Raw genomic sequence first — 16,670 nt, forward strand, 5'->3', positions numbered from 1 at the left:
AATTAGATAATACGAAAAAAAAAAACAATTTCTGCTTAATTTCGTAGTTTAATATCTCATTCCCACCCTCAATTCCCATTTACCAAACACCTTGTTAAATGAAAAATTGACAAGAATAATCCCAATTTTACTCGATTTACTCAAAATAATCCGAACTTTCGATTATTTTTTAATAATTCAAACTTTAACTCAAATTTGCTTCAACAGGTTACCAACCTCCGGTAACCGGTTTCTTATGCCATGTGTTGTTTTTTGATTGGTTTAAAATTATTTTATATTTAACGAAAATATCATTATGATTATTAGGAACTAAGAGCATCTCCAATGGTAAGCTACAAAGGCTTGTAGCTTGCTTTGTCATGTTAATTTTTACGGAAATTTCACCAAATGCCACTGAGCAATTTAAAAACTCACCAAATGTCATCGGACTTTTCAGAATTCACCAAATGCCACCCAGTTTTTAAAAAATTCACCCAGTGCCATTAATGACCAACGGCCGTTAACTCCGTTAGTAATTAGGGGTTAATCATGACACGTGTCATGACATAATTGGACCATTTATCTTAATTCATAAAAATTAAAAAACAAAAAAAGTTAAAAAAAATTAAAAAAAAAAAAAAAAAACAAAAATGGAAGATATAATCTATACCCATTTCATTGATTATTTTTGATTTTTTTTACTTGGTATTTTGCAATGGCTTCATAGCTTTTGATTTGACCCGAAAAATACAAAAATGGTGAGTTCGGACCCGAATAAGAAGCCCAGACCCAGTCCATGGCTGCCGGTGTCATAATTCAAGCCAATGTTAACGACTTGAGCCAAGAAAACTAGGCCTCCTACTGTACCTGCAACTGCGTGCTATTCCGGCAAAGGGGAGGGGAAAGGGGGGCAGCGCCGACAGGGGAAGGGGGTTGGGTTGGGCTGTTTGGCAGTGGGTGAGGTGGTTTATCTAATTAATTAATTACTTTTTTTAAAATAAAATTAATTAATTACTTTTTTTTTTGAATAAAATTAATTAATTACTTTTTTTTTTGAATAAAATTAATTAATTACTTAGTAATAATAATTATTTATTTAAATACTAATAATTATTCAAAGTTAACCGGTACAACAAGTCACCGGTCAAGTGGGACCACTCAAAGAGAATTCAATTTAAAGTTCGAATTATTTAAAAATAGAAAAATTTAACATAAATAGACAAATCTTTGGGCGGTTCTTCCATATTGGACTAACCTTTAAATCAGCCATATTATTAGACACAAGTTTGTATTTTTTCTCCCATTAGTCGTTGGAGCACGCGCGATCCCTCGACGGCAAGATAAGTATGACTCGTGAAATTGTTTTGTTTTTGTGATATTCGTGATTTTGTGTAGCTTGTGTAGTTTTAAAGAGAATCAATTGATATATGTTTTCTTAAGGCACAATGCCCTCGTAGAAGTTTTAGGTTGCTGGCTGTTAATTCAAGGATTGTCAGACAAATTAGATGGGTTCCTTGAGTTTTATCCTAGTATTTTATAGTTAATGCAAGTTCGTAACATGAGTAATTAAACTTTCTTATCATTTAAATAATATGAGCAAGATAATGTTAGAAAGGGTTATCTGAAATTATAAGTAGAGTAGTACCTTAGTACAGATACTGTGGGATTGGAAGACAGAGAGTGACAAGAAATCTAGTATGAGCTGCGAAGGAATCTGTGAACATTGACAGGTCGAGGTTTCATTTTTGAGAGTTCAGTTAGGTTTGAGAATAAAAAGAAGACTGATATGAGAAGGGGCAGGTGTGTTGCAAGGCTATCTTATTAATAAGTACCTGTTCTTGTAAGCATGTATAAGCAAGTGTTGTATTGCAACTGTGTCGAACCTTCCTTGCTGTATCAATTTGAAGTTGCAAGTTGAGGGATACAACTTTATGATACAAATCATTAATTGTATAATCTGCAAGTTTCAATGGCGACATTAACAGGAGCAAGAAAGAATGTAAATAAGCTAACAAAAAATAGTAGAGGCCTGTACAGCTACTAATCTTTAACAAGAGTCAATATATAGAAAAGAAATAAGTAATATAGCTAACTAATGAATTATAGTGTAGATGATAACTTCTGATGCTATAAAGGTGTGTACTGAAAGCAAGAAATTATAATAGCAAAGCTTCTATTATAGATAGGTATCCTGATTTAAGGATACAAGTACAGCATAGTTACCTTACAATGTTGGTAAATTTTTAATTGCCAGCATTACTATATACACATCAGAAGATTCAAGTTTAACTAAGATAGGGTGACTAAGACACTACTGCTACTGCATATCAGGCTTCATTACATAATTTCAGTACTAATTACATAGCTGATGTTTATTGGGAACAAAAGATGTCCAAAACGTTCCTTTTAAACATCCAAACGAAAGGTATTTCAGATTTAGCAAACTACCATACCATAGAGACTGATTAGTACCAATATTCCTTAAAGCAAATGATGGCGAATATTTATATAGTTTTAGCTTTCTTCATTCATAAACTGTTGAGGATGTTTCCAGATTACTCTGTGTTTTCAGAACTTTCTTTTTCAGCAGTTTCTTTAAAAAGGGTTGTTCGGAGCTTCTTCCTAGGAACATTGTCTTCATCTTCTGAATCCAGCATCTCACCAACAGCCATTGGCTCCTTGTTCTTGACATTGCTTCGTGTGCGAGCAAGCTTGTTCCATGTAGGAAGTTCAGTAACTGAAGCTGGTGGTTCTGAAATTGTAATTCCTCTATTTGGTTGCTGAATTGGAATGTCAAAGCAATCTGTGTCAAATGCTTGAGAAGCTAGCTTGAATTCATGAAGCTGAGCTATTTCAGCAAGAATCTCATCATTTGTTTCTGTATTATCGTCACTTGAATTGGCATTGAACTCTGGGATAGAAACAGCTGCTGCTTTGCCATGAGCCTTAGTTGTGGCTGGTGACATGTTGAAGTCTTTCCTGCCATAAGCTGCAGCCCCAGTCATGAATGGTTGTTCTATTCTGTGTCCCTTAGCGGCTGTAGAGGTATTCTGATCGTTGTTACGAGTAGCAGATGATGAGCCTAGAACTTGAGCCTCTGGTTCTGCATCTTCCACTTCAATGGATTTCAAAGTCCATAACAGAACACTATTCCTCGCTAATTCCAAAGTCGGAGTTACTTGGATGAAAAAAGGCTTTGTTGACAATATTTCTTGTATGGCCTTGAACACTTCGAAATTTCCCTACAATTTTGACGGTGTGACATTAAAAGTAAGTGCAAGATAATGAATATCTATACTACACAAATAGATTGTATAAAATAGAAAGCTAGTTTGTTAAGTTGTTTTTATCTTGATTGAATTTAATAATAGAGGGGCAAATCAGATGCGTTGTATAACATTTTAGTTCTAGTAGATACTAAAGAGTAAGCAATAACACCAGGATTAAGCAATAGCTATTTAAGGCCACAGTATTAATCAATTTCGGACAGAGACATCAGTAATGAATCTGTAACATTGGCTCAATAATTATTGAAAGATGCACAGTTCAAATACAAGAATAAGTTAAAAAGTAGAGTGACTTTTATCACTTGTATAAGTAAAGGTCTATAATTACAGCAATTACGGTGTTTAGCAAATCATGTATATTCAATTTAAGTATTACAGTTCAAATAAGACTACACAAATTTCAAATAAAGTTGTAATTAGTGCAAGAGCATGGCATTGGTTTTTATTCTTACAGAGGTTTTCATATTCCAGATTTCAGATGCTGTCTTTCGGAAAAGTTTTTCTGTATCATCATTAAACGTTGTAAACGACATAGTTCCACTGTGATCAGCAGCCTCGAACTTGAAAGTAACTCTGCAAATGCATATAGTAAAATGAATTGGCGATTTAAAAGAAATTTAGAATATGAAACAAAACACATGTATTGTTTTAGAGCTATACCTGTGAGCAGCCATAATATCTCCTTTTTTGCATGAAATGCAAGGAAAGTGAGTTCCCAAAGCAAGATATGTTCGTTTTCCACAACCAAGACAGCCTATGTATGCATTAACTCTCTACAAGTCAGCTTCTGGTATAGTCACTTTGATCCAAGCTATTTCATCTGGAGTTGCATTGGCTGCCTGCATCAATGTAAGTTAATGTAGATCAGTCATTGTGGGACCATTATATTTTTTGAAAGTGTTATTTGTTATGCAGTAATATTTTTAACAGAGTAAGTGAGTAAAGGGAAAACCTTTTTGCTTCTCAGTTCAGCTATGGTCACAATTTTTTTTTTTCAGTGCTTGGGTACCTTACATTCAATATCCTTTCCTGTCTGTCTAGCAGCACATGTTGATACAACTTAACCCTGAAATAGAAAGTGAGCTGCAATCAGTTGCTTATTGTTACAAGGTTTAACTATTCATTCATAATAAATGTAATGCACTTATTACCATTCTCGAAGCATATCTGCTCTTTGTCCTTTAGGATTCATAATGATCCTAGTAGACATAGTAGTGTTCAGAGTAAATCCTATAAGCAAACAGTACATAGATTAGATATTTGGAAGGTGATGATACTTGGAAACTGTAAACCAAAAGTAATAACTTGACCTCTTGTATGACGGGTTTTAAGTGCAGTGACTCCAATGACATTGAATTTTTCTGCCCATTTACTCAAAGCATTACAAGGTTTTCCAGTAAGATCGTTCCATGCTGAGATTGTCATAGCATGGTCTTGGCTGATCCATCATACATTATACATTGTAAGTTATCCAAGTGATTTTGTAGAATAAAAGGTATAATAACAAGTTGACATTTGAAAGTATTTTGTCACCTTGTGTCGGTAATAGATATCTCTCGTACTGGACTATCACGGCCACGAATGTTAGGTATCATCCTTGGTGCTTCTTCAACAAATAGTACCACGCCAACTATATCTGTGGTGTTTAAAAAATAAAAGTTAGATAATATGGAAAATAGTATAATTTTTGTAGTCAGTGTAAAAACTTTAGGTTTCACTTAAAACAAACCGAATCTGCCGTTTGGATCAGGTGATCTTGGAATAGTTGACAAAGGCTGATATTTAGGCTCGATAGGACCACTTTCTGGATTCAGACGTTGGATAATAGTTTGCTGTCCAATAGTCATTTGGTAAGGTAGCTCTTCCAAATTGAAGTTGGATTTGTACTGATCATCCACAGCAGTTATAGGAGCCTTGGATATTTCGTATTGACCAGATGGCTTAAGAACTTCTTCATATGCTTCAATCTGGTCTCCAAAAAGAGCACATCGCATCTTGTTTTTCTGGTTACAGATTAAGGATATTAATTAGGCAAGATTAAAGCGTATAAATATATAGCTTTGTGCATATTTAGCATACTAATTAACAACAGGGTTATAACATATTAATATAAATATATAGGTTTATGGAACTATCAAATAACTTGATTCTTTATAATAAAGTGAAATCAAGTTTATGTGACAAGCTTAATGGTGGCCAATAAGATTTGGATCATTTCTATGATCAGTAGGGTAACACTGTACTATTGCCTCTAATTAAATTCTCATTATTCCTGAGGTTTATTCTTAATGCTCATTAAAAAGTATAATTACTACGCTTCCACTTTACAATGAGAGTAATTAACTTTTTTGTGGCTGTGTTATAAATACAGCACTCAATATTTTTTCCTTATGGAGCAGGAAAGCAGAAGACTTGGCAATTATTTTGTTATATCTTATTTTTTAAAACAGGTTATTTATACTCTTGAATATTTAGGTTGTTATGGTAACAACAAAAAAGGATAGTCATAAGAGAATGTTTAGCTTACAATAGAACTAATTCACCACAATTTAATAGCATATTGTATATGATTTTCTAAGATAGAGCCTCATGAAGCACAAGTACCTTTTCATCCTCCAAGATGATTGTCTGAAATACGACACCAGGCTTTTTAGGCGAGGGCTGAGCTCTTCCCTTTTCGGTCACAGTAACTTTCACCTTGTAGTCTTTACTCTGTGCAGTAAGCTCGTCTAAGTATACAGGTTCCAGCTTCATTTCTGGAGGCGTATTCATGGTCTGTATACATGTCATGGAAAAAAAATAAGCAAGTGCATCTAAGTAAGACATAGAATATAATATAAGTGTAGATATAACATTTATATTTGTGTTAAAGGAGAAAAATGTAACTGTGAATTGCATACAAAAACTTGTCAAAATAAAGTGCATAACAAAAACAGACAATGATGTATTTTACATGGATATTGTAGAAGTTTGTGCTCCCTAGCAGAATTTTGCTTAGGAAGCATTTTTTTACAAACCTATAAACATAAAGTATGTATAAAGTGCAAAAATAATCTGTATAATAAATGCAATAGGATGACATATTCAAGAATTTAGTGTAAGAATGTAAACTTAAAAGGAGAAGCTAAAACCTTAAATATTAGTCAGAGCAAGTAGGACACAATTAATGGAAATCTAAGGTATGTCATAATAATAACGAAACAACAATAATATCAGTCAAAGATTTATTAAGATGGTATTTTATTCATAGAAATTTAGGTTAAAATTGGAGTGCTAGTAACAACTGTTGATGCTAAGCTAACTAAAAGAATGTTCAGGAAAAAAGGAAAATATACCATGCTAAGGAATGAAAGGGCAGAGAACAATTTGGTGCTCTAAAAGGAAGAAGCTGATTTGGTATTTATAGGCAACGTTGGTGAACAAGTTAACCTACCTCTTTTCAGATATTCACTATTAAAAAAAGTATATCACTGTTTCTTATCTTGTTTCTGTACAGCTAGAAAGCATTAAGTTGTGAGTAAGCAACTCTTTCCTTATGTAATAAGTAAAAAGTAAATAAGTTTTTATGGTTAAGATAATAATCAGTTATTAGTTAATGTAAAATAGCATTTTTTTTTTTGTGGCTTAAACAGAAGGTGATAGAACAATGTATACTACAAGAGGGGGGGTGAATTGTAGTGTATGTAGACTATGGTAAATTTTGCGGAATTAAATCTACTACTAAGAGAAAAGACACTGAGATAGGCAATGAATAAATTCACTATGTAAAAATGATTTACAATCACTAATACGTTGCCTAGACTCAAGTTCCGTGAGGAACTCAAGTTACCCAACTGTGATCCCTCAATCACAGTTTCTCACACTTTGTGATTCTACTCCGAATCACTTGTACAGTGTAAACAACTCTCTCAAGTCTCACACTTTACAACTCTCACAACCTAATCCCAATTACACAATGATTACAAATATTTCCTACAGAACTTAAGAGACTAAGGATGGAAGGAACTTCTCTTTTAAACACTTTGAAACTCTATGCTCAGAATACTTAAGATTGTTTTACCACGCTTTCAAAACTTAACGTTGATCTGTTTTTATAAGGAGTTAAACCAAGCTTCTATCAAGTTCCCACTTCCCCCTTAATCCCACGTTCTCTTTGACTGAGAAGTTGGGATGTAGGCAGAGGAAATTTAGGAACATGATTTCCCTAGCTTGACTCCTAAATTCAACGTGCTCCTTAATTTAAGCAGCCAATATTTACCAAGTTAAAAATCAGTTAAAGACTTATTCAAAAGATAATTATTATTTATTAAAAAAAGATAATTATTATTTTCCATGACATGTATACAGACCATGAATACGCCTTCAGAAATGAAGCTGGAACAAAACCCAGGAAAACCCACATTCATATCAAAATCCCAAAACAACAAAACAGAGGAAAAAATGGAGAATGGATTAAAAAGGAAAAAAACTGTTGAGAAACAGCCAATGGAAAAAGGTTTTTGAAAGAGTAAAGAAAATGATTCAAAAATCACATTCTAAAGTGCATTACCTAATATTCTGGTTGGACACAGTACAGTAATTTAAGGCATAAAGCAAGAATCTAACAGCATGAATAATCTGAAAGACGAGCAATAAATACGCTAATAAGAAAATAAAAGAACCAGCAGACAAACTAATGGGACTCTTTTGTGTGAATGTGTGTGTGTGTGTGTTGTTTTTATTTTCCTTTTTTCTTTTTTCCTCATGCATTAGATAATGCAGCCATGTATTCTACCAAGACAATGCTTAAATCACCTTAATTCTCATGTATCCTTATATTATATTTTTTCCACTTATCTGAACTTGAGGGAATACCATGTTGTTCTGTACATATCAAAAGTAATTAGCTACAATAAAACATTTTAATGAAATACAATAATAAAAATGTACACATCCTAAAATAAAATTCAAAGTCAAGAATCCACATACTACCTTTGATGATTTCAGGAAAAGGCATTTCTCATGACATCAGAACCTGCTTTGCACTTATTGACATTATCAATTTGACAATCATGGTGCTGCATATAGAATGAAAATCAGCTAGCTGAAATTTAACATTCAAAAATAAATATAATCTAAAGTACTTAGAATGCATCAGCCAGTAGGTTAAAACTAAATATAGGTTTTTGATGCGGCAAGTTGGAAAAGTAATTGCTAAAAAGCATGTGATCAGTGCAACTCAAACTATACTTTTTACATAAATATTGTTTCACTATAGTGTACCTGTAAAGATTAACTGACACCAGCTTTGATCTATTTGCCTTTGCCTGGAGTGAGGGAACAGATTAGGCACACTGTCATGCATGATTTTCAATAATGCCTGCTAGACGTAATAGTTCATAAGACACTACATTCTTAACAGCATTTGCAGAACACTGGTCTCCACCATTTTTTGTAAAAACGCAAACATCTGTTGATTTCTTGGCCCGTGATAATGCAACATAAAGTTGCCCATGGGAAAAGCATGGCCGTGGGAGATAAATGGATACTTGATTTAAAGTTTGCCCTTGAGACTTGTTAATTGTCATAGCAAAGCTTAGCTTTATAGGAAACTGTTTTCTTTCGAACATGAATGGATAATTGACAGAGCTAGAAGGTCTTAAGTTAATTCTGTGTATGAACACCTCTTCCCCTTTGTAATGGCCAACAGCTATAATACATTGAATCACATTTGGGAAAAATTTCTTACAGATTAGCCTAGTGCCATTGCATAGACCTGAAGATGGCAACAAATTTCTTAATAGTATAACAGGGCAATTTTCCTTTAAAACAAGCTCATGAGGACTCATTCCACCGGGACATAGCTTGTTAATGAATTCTGTAGGATATATACTACATGTATCATTTAGAATTGCATCAAAACTCTTGTACGTTACAGCGTGTCCAGGGAATTGCTCAATCATGAATGTGTTTATGGAATCCACATCGTCATTCATGGGTGTTAAAATTGCCTTTCTAGCAAAAACTTCACAATCAAATTTCCCATGAAATATTTCTGGAAAGGATGTTTCTGTAACGATACCCACTAATTCTATGAAATTGTTATTGCACTGTACGATCTGTTCTGGCAGCTCGATAAAGGCATTTTCTGATTGTTGTAATTCACCATTACCTAAAGCTAGTAGAAAAGCATAATACAATGGATCTTCCCTTGCTCTAATATTTTCTGTTAGTCGAAATTTGATAAACTTGGGCCAAAGATACGAAGTCACTATGCTTGCTTCTACTGCTTCCTTCATAGTTTTTCGAGGAACTACTGGCAAAACCTGTCTGAAATCTCCTCCAAAAACAACAACCTTTCCTCCAAACAACATCTTATTCCCACATATATCCTGTAATAAAAGGTCTAAAGATTCTAGATTTTGCTTTTTAGCCATTGAAGCTTCATCCCATATTATCAAGGTAGTTTCCTTTAACAATGCTGCTAAACTACCTTGTTTTGGAACATCACACGCTAAGGAAATTTCATCATTAATTGGAATTTTGAATCGTGAATGAGCAGTTCTGCCCGAAGGAATGTTTGCTACGGCAATTCCCGATGTAGCTGTAGGTTAAACAATCTTGTCCATTTGTCGTATTTGTGCATATAAAGCATTGTATAGAAAAGTTTTCCCTGTACCTCCAGGACCATCAATAAAGAAAGCTCCACCTTTCCCCTGCATAACATGGTCCATTATACTCTCAAAAGCAGCATTCTGTGCAAGGTTTAACTTTGAACGGCAGCTTAAACATTCTTCTGGTATTGGTGCATCAAGAGCATCTAAAATGTCTTTTGTACGCCTGAATTCATCACTAACTTGGGAATTTAATTGCTCCAAACCAAAGAACGCAAGTGATTTTCCCATGGCTTCAAGGTGCTGCTCCACTGCTGTGACTGTAAGTTGTTGTATTTTCAAGAACTGATTTGGGTACTTGTGAGAAAAGTCTTCGGCAAGAAAAGAATAATAGGTATTCCATAGAGAAGCAGGGTCACCTGGATGACAAAACATCAACACTGTTGCAAATAGACGACGTAATGCAGCTGGCATATGAGTCTCACATGCTTCAGACAACGTTGAATTAGCCGCATCATCATCTTCTATAAGGCCAAGCTTTAGCGCAGCTTCCTGAAAAGTTGGGTAAAGACAACCGTTGACAGTACGCAAAGCCTCAAATGACTTAGGGCTTTTTACATTTAACAATAGTAATCTAAGAAAGAATCGTTCTCCTTCTGCAGGGAAGACAAATGCTAATCTCCCTACTGAGATTCTGTTCTGGACCCTTTGTTTCCATTTTTTTATCACTTGGATGCCATGTATAATGCTCACAAAATTCACTATACAAATATCCTAGTCCATGGTTAGAAGCAGCATTCATTGCAAAGAATTCAGTTAACTGAGTTCTTGACCATTTAGAGTCTGAAACAACAGAGTGTAGCCTTTCATGAGGGCGAATGTGAACAGTTTGCATATTAGGTAAATGAACCTGTAGAGGTAGAACCGCAGGATACATTTCAAACAGATCAAAACTGAATATTCTCCATGCAGCTTCACAAGGAGATACCCACCTCCTGATTGATATTGAGCAATTTCATCTACTAAGTCACTGCTAGAAGGCACAACATTGTATGAAATTCTATCATGACCCTTATATACATACTTGTATAGATACTTAACTGCCTTGATTGTCGAGCATACTTCAACATTCAAATGACAATCAAATAGCAAAGAAAGATAAGGATTGTAAGGAATAACCCACTGGTTGTCTAGTTGTGCATTTCTTATGGTTACCTTCTCTCCAGTCTGTCTTCTGCGGTAGATAGGATAACCATCTTTATTATTAGTTGTTTCACTGCAAAACTGCTTAGGGTACTTGTTCTTACAACTTAGCTTCAGGTCATCCTTCCGCATACATGGACACTCTGGATTCAATATACCGCAAGGACCATGCATCATATGTGCTAACACAATTCTTCTCAAGGTAAGATTTAATATTGCAGGTATTTCAGCACAAACAAACCTGTCATAGTCATCCGGAGACTTTAACTTGTATTTAGGTTTCAGAATAATCAAGAAATGAGCGTGAGGCAAACCTCTCTTTTGGAACTCGACTACATATACCATTGCAGCAACTTCCCCAAATATTTTTTTCTCCATGATTTCTTTTTTCAGCGCAAGTAATTTTGCTCTGAAAACTCTAGCAACTAAGTCCGGTCTATCCTGTGCCGTTTCACCAGTAGCTAGTTCAGCTTTTATTTCAGGCCAATTAGCGTTACAGGTGATTGTGACAAAAAGATCTGGCTTACCAAATCTGTGCACTAAAGCCATAGCATTTAGGTAACGTTTCTTCATATCCCGAGGGCCACCAATATAATTTGGAGGTAAAATAACTTTGCGCCCAACATTATAACCAAGAGTTTCCCCAGAATCTAGCGAATCCAAAATACCTTTATACAGATCAGCCCGAATTGTCTCTTGATTGTTACGAAAGTAATCAAGTCGTGTATTTTCAATCTTGACATACATATCAACTATATATTGCTGGAAGCATCGGCTTGCCCGCAAAAGCATGTTATTAGGCCTAATCTGCAACTTGTATGCATAATATTCTCTGGCAGAAATGAACTTGTCTGCTCTAGTATTATGTCTTTTTGCACCTATATAAAAAGGCAACAAAATAAGTGATAAGTGAAAGCAATTTTGGGATTTATAGGTAGAAAGTATAATAGGACATATAGAAGCAAAAATGGTTACGTGTTTCTTCCTCGTTAACTAAATCTGCAGCAGTATGGACGGCGCAAGACATTATAGGATCTGGGATCGAGTCTGTTGATCTTCTCCTTGGATGAGAATTTTTTTTAAGACCCTGAGTCCAGCCACATTCTCCTTGAGGAAATAACAAAGGATACTGAAGGGGATCATAGCAACCATAATTATGATAAATTCGATAAGACTCATCAGAATTTCCAGTTACTAATATATGAGGGCCTAAGGTTTGGCTAGATGAAGCATTTTCAGGCCAGATTACGGCGACATCATCAACAGCAGGAGCATTATAAACACGCTGACCAAGTATTGGGTTTTTATTAAGAACAATTGTTGTATCCGCATGAATAACTCTGTCTCTTAAAGACCGGAAGAACATAGCATAAGGATTTTGTTTGGATACATGCATGAGGATGCTAATCACATCCTCTCTTAGTATAGGGAAACAATTCAACCTATTCTGTGCTTCATGCTGCCCATCATAGAAGTACAATTGTAGGTATTTGGGACTGTTATCATTAGCCAATAAGTGTGGAACAAAATGATACAGTTGGTCATGCAATTTGAATACATAAATCCCTTTGTAAGTGCTTGCATAATACTGACCCCCAAGAGAACTGTATGCGAACAAATTATTGTATAATCTAGCATATTTTCGAAAATGCACGGCAACTTCGTCCTTCGAAGTGAACAGGTAAACAAGTTCAGGAGGATACTCATTCGGAGCTATTTCTATGTCTCCATTTCCACAACAGAAATGCAAGGACTCAAACATAAACTTTTTCGCACCACATTTATCACAGTAGACAGGCAAAGAAAGTCTGGAAGACTCTATTGGTAACTGTCGCCCTATAGCAGCACCAAGAACATCTAAACGGAATACAAATATAACCAAACAAACATATAAGATAATTATTAACAATAATGATAAACAAACATACCATGTATATTATTGTTATGCCCTTTTACCTTCTTTAGGACAATTTTTAGAAGTTTTTTTGGAAGGCACAGTTGGTGTTGCTTCTACTTCACTGCAGAAAATTATCAATTTTTATTTTCCTATTTATACTAAGTCAAACAACCAATAATGCCAAACAGTGTAGCTATTTGTGAGCATTAAGAGAGTATGTCTAACGCAGTCTAACCACGAGGAATCAGTAGTAAAAAAACAATCATGCTATCGGCCCAAATAAGATATACACACATGCACTACAGCAAAGAGAGACATAAAAGCATTTAAGCAAGTAATATTGTGTACCTAGTTAACTGCGATGTAGCCAGTTCCTGTATGCATTTCTGTCGCTTTGATGTTCGACTTTGTCGAGGCTGTATAGCAGCACACTGATTGTCCGGTACAGATGGGCTGCGTTTAAAACTGTAGTTGATTTTTTTTTTCAAAAAAACCTTGCTGGTTATCTTTAGTACTGTAACTTTGGTAAATATATATACCTAGCAAATGTTGATTGTGATGACCTCTGTGTGGCCTTATTTAATCGACTACACCTTTTCCGAGATAGGTGAGCTATGTCATATCGACAATCTATTATACAACAGATAACACTAACCGTGAATATGAAAAGATGCAAGTACCATCTGTGTACAACATACTAATTTAACTGATTTAAAGTAAGACAATACCCATTAGTACAGCCTCAGATCAATTTGTAAAAGCCGGAGTGCAGTAAAATGTCTGAATGGCAACTTTAATTAAATCTGTCAAAGCTGTGAAAGTAGGAGAAAAAGAAAAAAAAAAATAGGAGAACAGTAAACAAAGTGTCCTCTTTAATGGCAAAAAGGAAAACCAGGACCTAAAGCTTGTTTACAGAAATAAACAGCAAACAAACAATAACTTCATTCATTAAAAAGAAGCCATATCAGGCAATACATTCATGGCAGTGCTTTCATTAAATCCAAAAAGACTCCGGCTATCCGATACCTTAGGAACTAATAAACAAAAAGCTGGTTAATAAAATTACTACATCATAAGCACAAACCTAGCATCTACATACATGCCTTTAAAACACCTAAATCCAAAAGGCAGCTAGCCTCACAATACATAGCTAATCAACCAACTAATCAACCCTAACACATTTGAAAATGGACTCCAAATCTGGCAGATCAGTAACAAGCCGTTCAGAATTCTGCACTTCCACACCACTCGTAGATAGCTCAGTCAAAGCAAACCTACGCTTATTCGGAAGAGTCGGTGGAAGAGCTAGGACTGGAATCTGGTTTGCTTCAGCAGTTGGTGTTGCACATTCATCGTTCACCAAACAATTAACAGGTTCAGCTTGATTAAAACTCCTTTCCAAGCAGTCAAGATGACCCTTTAACAGCGAATACTTCTCCCTAATCAAAGAACATTCTTCACTAATCTTCGCAACAGCACCATAGTTAGCATCAACTATCTCTAGATTAAATACAGAAGCTATGAAAAAGCACGCTTTCTTTGCAACTCTTTGCTCAGCAATGTTTGTTTCAGGACAAGGTTCACTAAAAATGCACTCCATGGCAATACTATTATGAGGACAAGTAACCATTAGCCAAGACATATAGCCATGTCCTTCTAACTTAGTAGTTTCAATGGCAGTTACAGTAACACCAGTCTTCCTCACTAAAACTCCCAAAAACTGAGCAAAATCAACCAAAACATGAACATCATTAAATGGCACAACCTCTTTTGTGCTGCACTCTGCACGAATGCGACTCAAATCTTCTCTATCCTGCACCAATTCAGCGCATCGATTCTTATATAACTTGACACACAGCCGATACATCTTAATGCGCTCATATGTAAAGTCAGACACCTGAACATTAAATCGACAAATCAATCTCTTCACAGCTTTATGAGCCGCTCTTTCACGAGACTCTTCAGCCGAACTGGCATCTCCACCATAAAAAATGAACCTTGCACGGGAATTTGGTTTATTAACCCGCACAAAGACATTATTCTTAGCAAAATCTATAAATCCATACACCGGAGATGGAAACTTCAGCCAAGCAACAACTTTTTCCAAAAGAGGCTGAAAAGGAACAAAGACTTTGTTCCAACGAATTAGTGAAATCAAATTCATGTAAAACAATCTTGATTTAGTAGTTATTCGAAAGATGTAGTCCAAAATACATATGCAAGACTGTACAATAGGCAATATAATGGCATCTAAAACGAACCACCACCTCTCAAACGAATACCTCTGCACAACAAACTCAAATCACTCACAGGCAGAAAGAAATTAACACTGGGCATGAATGGCCTGCTATATCCCAAAATGAACCCCCCTCACTCTATATATAGGCTATGATAAACAAGGGCACCCATTCATAACCCTAGAGTTATGCGACAAACTAAGTACAGTAAAGTCTTTTTTTAATTCCTGAAAACCAGACATTGAAGTAATGCCCAACTAAGCTACTCCAATCCACAACACATCCAACACTAATTGTAATCCTAACCTCCTAATTAAGAAATCAAAGCACCAAAGCTAACATGCAAAGCAGAAAGACGAAAAGAGTAAGTACAGATGGCAAACCAGAAAGACGAAGGCATCATCCAACCCAGAGCCTGCCAAAACCAGACCGACAGAAGACCCAACCCAAACCAAAGGAATCCCCAAAATTCAATAGCTGTCAATAACAGCTGGCATGTCAGTACAGATGGCAAACAAAATTCAGTGGCAGATGCTGCTTCTTCAACGGGTCGGCCTAATGGGATCATCCCGAGCTAGTTTCGGGCGCTTTCGAGTTATCTGAGGATCGTATCGTCCGGTGCTTCAACCGTTGCGTCCACTGTCCGGTCAGCGGCTTCGTCGATTGTGGTAGATAGAGATGATGATGCTCGCCTTAATCAAGTACATATTTCAGTGTGCCCGGGTTTGGTTGGTAGGTATGGTGATTTCAGTGGCTTTTGTTGTTGGTATGGTGATTTATGTGGTGGTTGTTGCTGGTGGTGTAGAGGGTGGAAGTGGTGGTTGTGAAGGTTAAGTTGTAGGTGGCGATAATTCCGGTGGTGTTGAAGGTTATGCTCTGGTGGTGTTAGATTTCGGTGCTAGTCTTTGAAAAAATTAACTATTTTTTTCCAATTGACCATAATGTATTCTATTATAACTATTTACATGAAGGCAAATATGTAACACAAACATTAGGTAAGAAAAAAAAAAGCTTATTAAACTTATAATGAGGGAAAATATGTAAACAAATATTTTGAGGAGTATAAACGTTCATACACTATTCATAACCTCTCCTACTTTTTAAAAGGTTGGGAATTTTTATTTTTTATTTTTTATATTTTTTTAGAAAATAGGGAAATATTTATAAAATCCTTTTATCATATTATGTAAATAATATAATTGTATATTTCCAAGATTTTATAAAACAAATGATTCATTTTAAAATAATAAAAAACCATATCATAAGGGTAAAAAATGCAGAGGTCAAAATAGAACACATTCTCTTTTAAATGGAACGCATTCCCTTTTTAAAATAAACCGTAGGCTGCAGCACAAAAGTAACCTTATCATAATGGGTTTTCAAGTTGACCAAATTTATTTATGTGTAGTGCTTTAGACTAAAATTAGAGTGAAACCACGTATAGAGAATAATGAACAATTTGGCTTTTTCGACT

The 16,670-nt window shown here is 35.3% G+C and overlaps 3 protein-coding genes across 3 annotated transcripts; all 3 read right to left on the bottom strand.

The window, feature by feature from the left end:
• Positions 1–2,150: 2,150 nt before the first annotated feature.
• LOC110681691 lies at positions 2,151–4,698 on the bottom strand. Its single transcript, XM_021857828.1, has 6 exons — positions 4,577–4,698; positions 4,418–4,496; positions 4,219–4,332; positions 3,927–4,105; positions 3,719–3,839; positions 2,151–3,221 (listed from the first exon to the last, which is right to left on the bottom strand). The coding sequence occupies exons 4-6, from the start codon at positions 3,938–3,940 to the stop codon at positions 2,535–2,537; spliced, it is 822 nt and encodes a 273-aa protein (XP_021713520.1). The 5' UTR covers positions 3,941–4,105; positions 4,219–4,332; positions 4,418–4,496; positions 4,577–4,698; the 3' UTR covers positions 2,151–2,534.
• Positions 4,699–8,602: 3,904 nt separating this feature from the next.
• On the bottom strand, positions 8,603–13,642 carry LOC110681775. Its single transcript, XM_021857900.1, has 6 exons — positions 13,615–13,642; positions 12,038–12,919; positions 10,814–11,940; positions 10,627–10,769; positions 9,925–10,469; positions 8,603–9,828 (listed from the first exon to the last, which is right to left on the bottom strand). The coding sequence occupies exons 1-6, from the start codon at positions 13,640–13,642 to the stop codon at positions 8,603–8,605; spliced, it is 3,951 nt and encodes a 1,316-aa protein (XP_021713592.1).
• Positions 13,643–13,877: 235 nt separating this feature from the next.
• LOC110682034 lies at positions 13,878–16,416 on the bottom strand. The gene is made up of 2 exons (XM_021858241.1): positions 15,580–16,416; positions 13,878–15,243 (listed from the first exon to the last, which is right to left on the bottom strand). Exon 2 carries the CDS (start codon positions 15,121–15,123, stop codon positions 14,122–14,124), a length of 1,002 nt encoding a protein of 333 aa, XP_021713933.1. The 5' UTR covers positions 15,124–15,243; positions 15,580–16,416; the 3' UTR covers positions 13,878–14,121.
• Between the last annotated feature and the right edge of the window lie 254 nt (positions 16,417–16,670).

The sequence above is a fragment of the Chenopodium quinoa genome, unplaced genomic scaffold (genome assembly GCF_001683475.1).
Source record: "Chenopodium quinoa cultivar QQ74 unplaced genomic scaffold, ASM168347v1, whole genome shotgun sequence".
Lineage (NCBI taxonomy): Eukaryota > Viridiplantae > Streptophyta > Magnoliopsida > Caryophyllales > Amaranthaceae > Chenopodium > Chenopodium quinoa.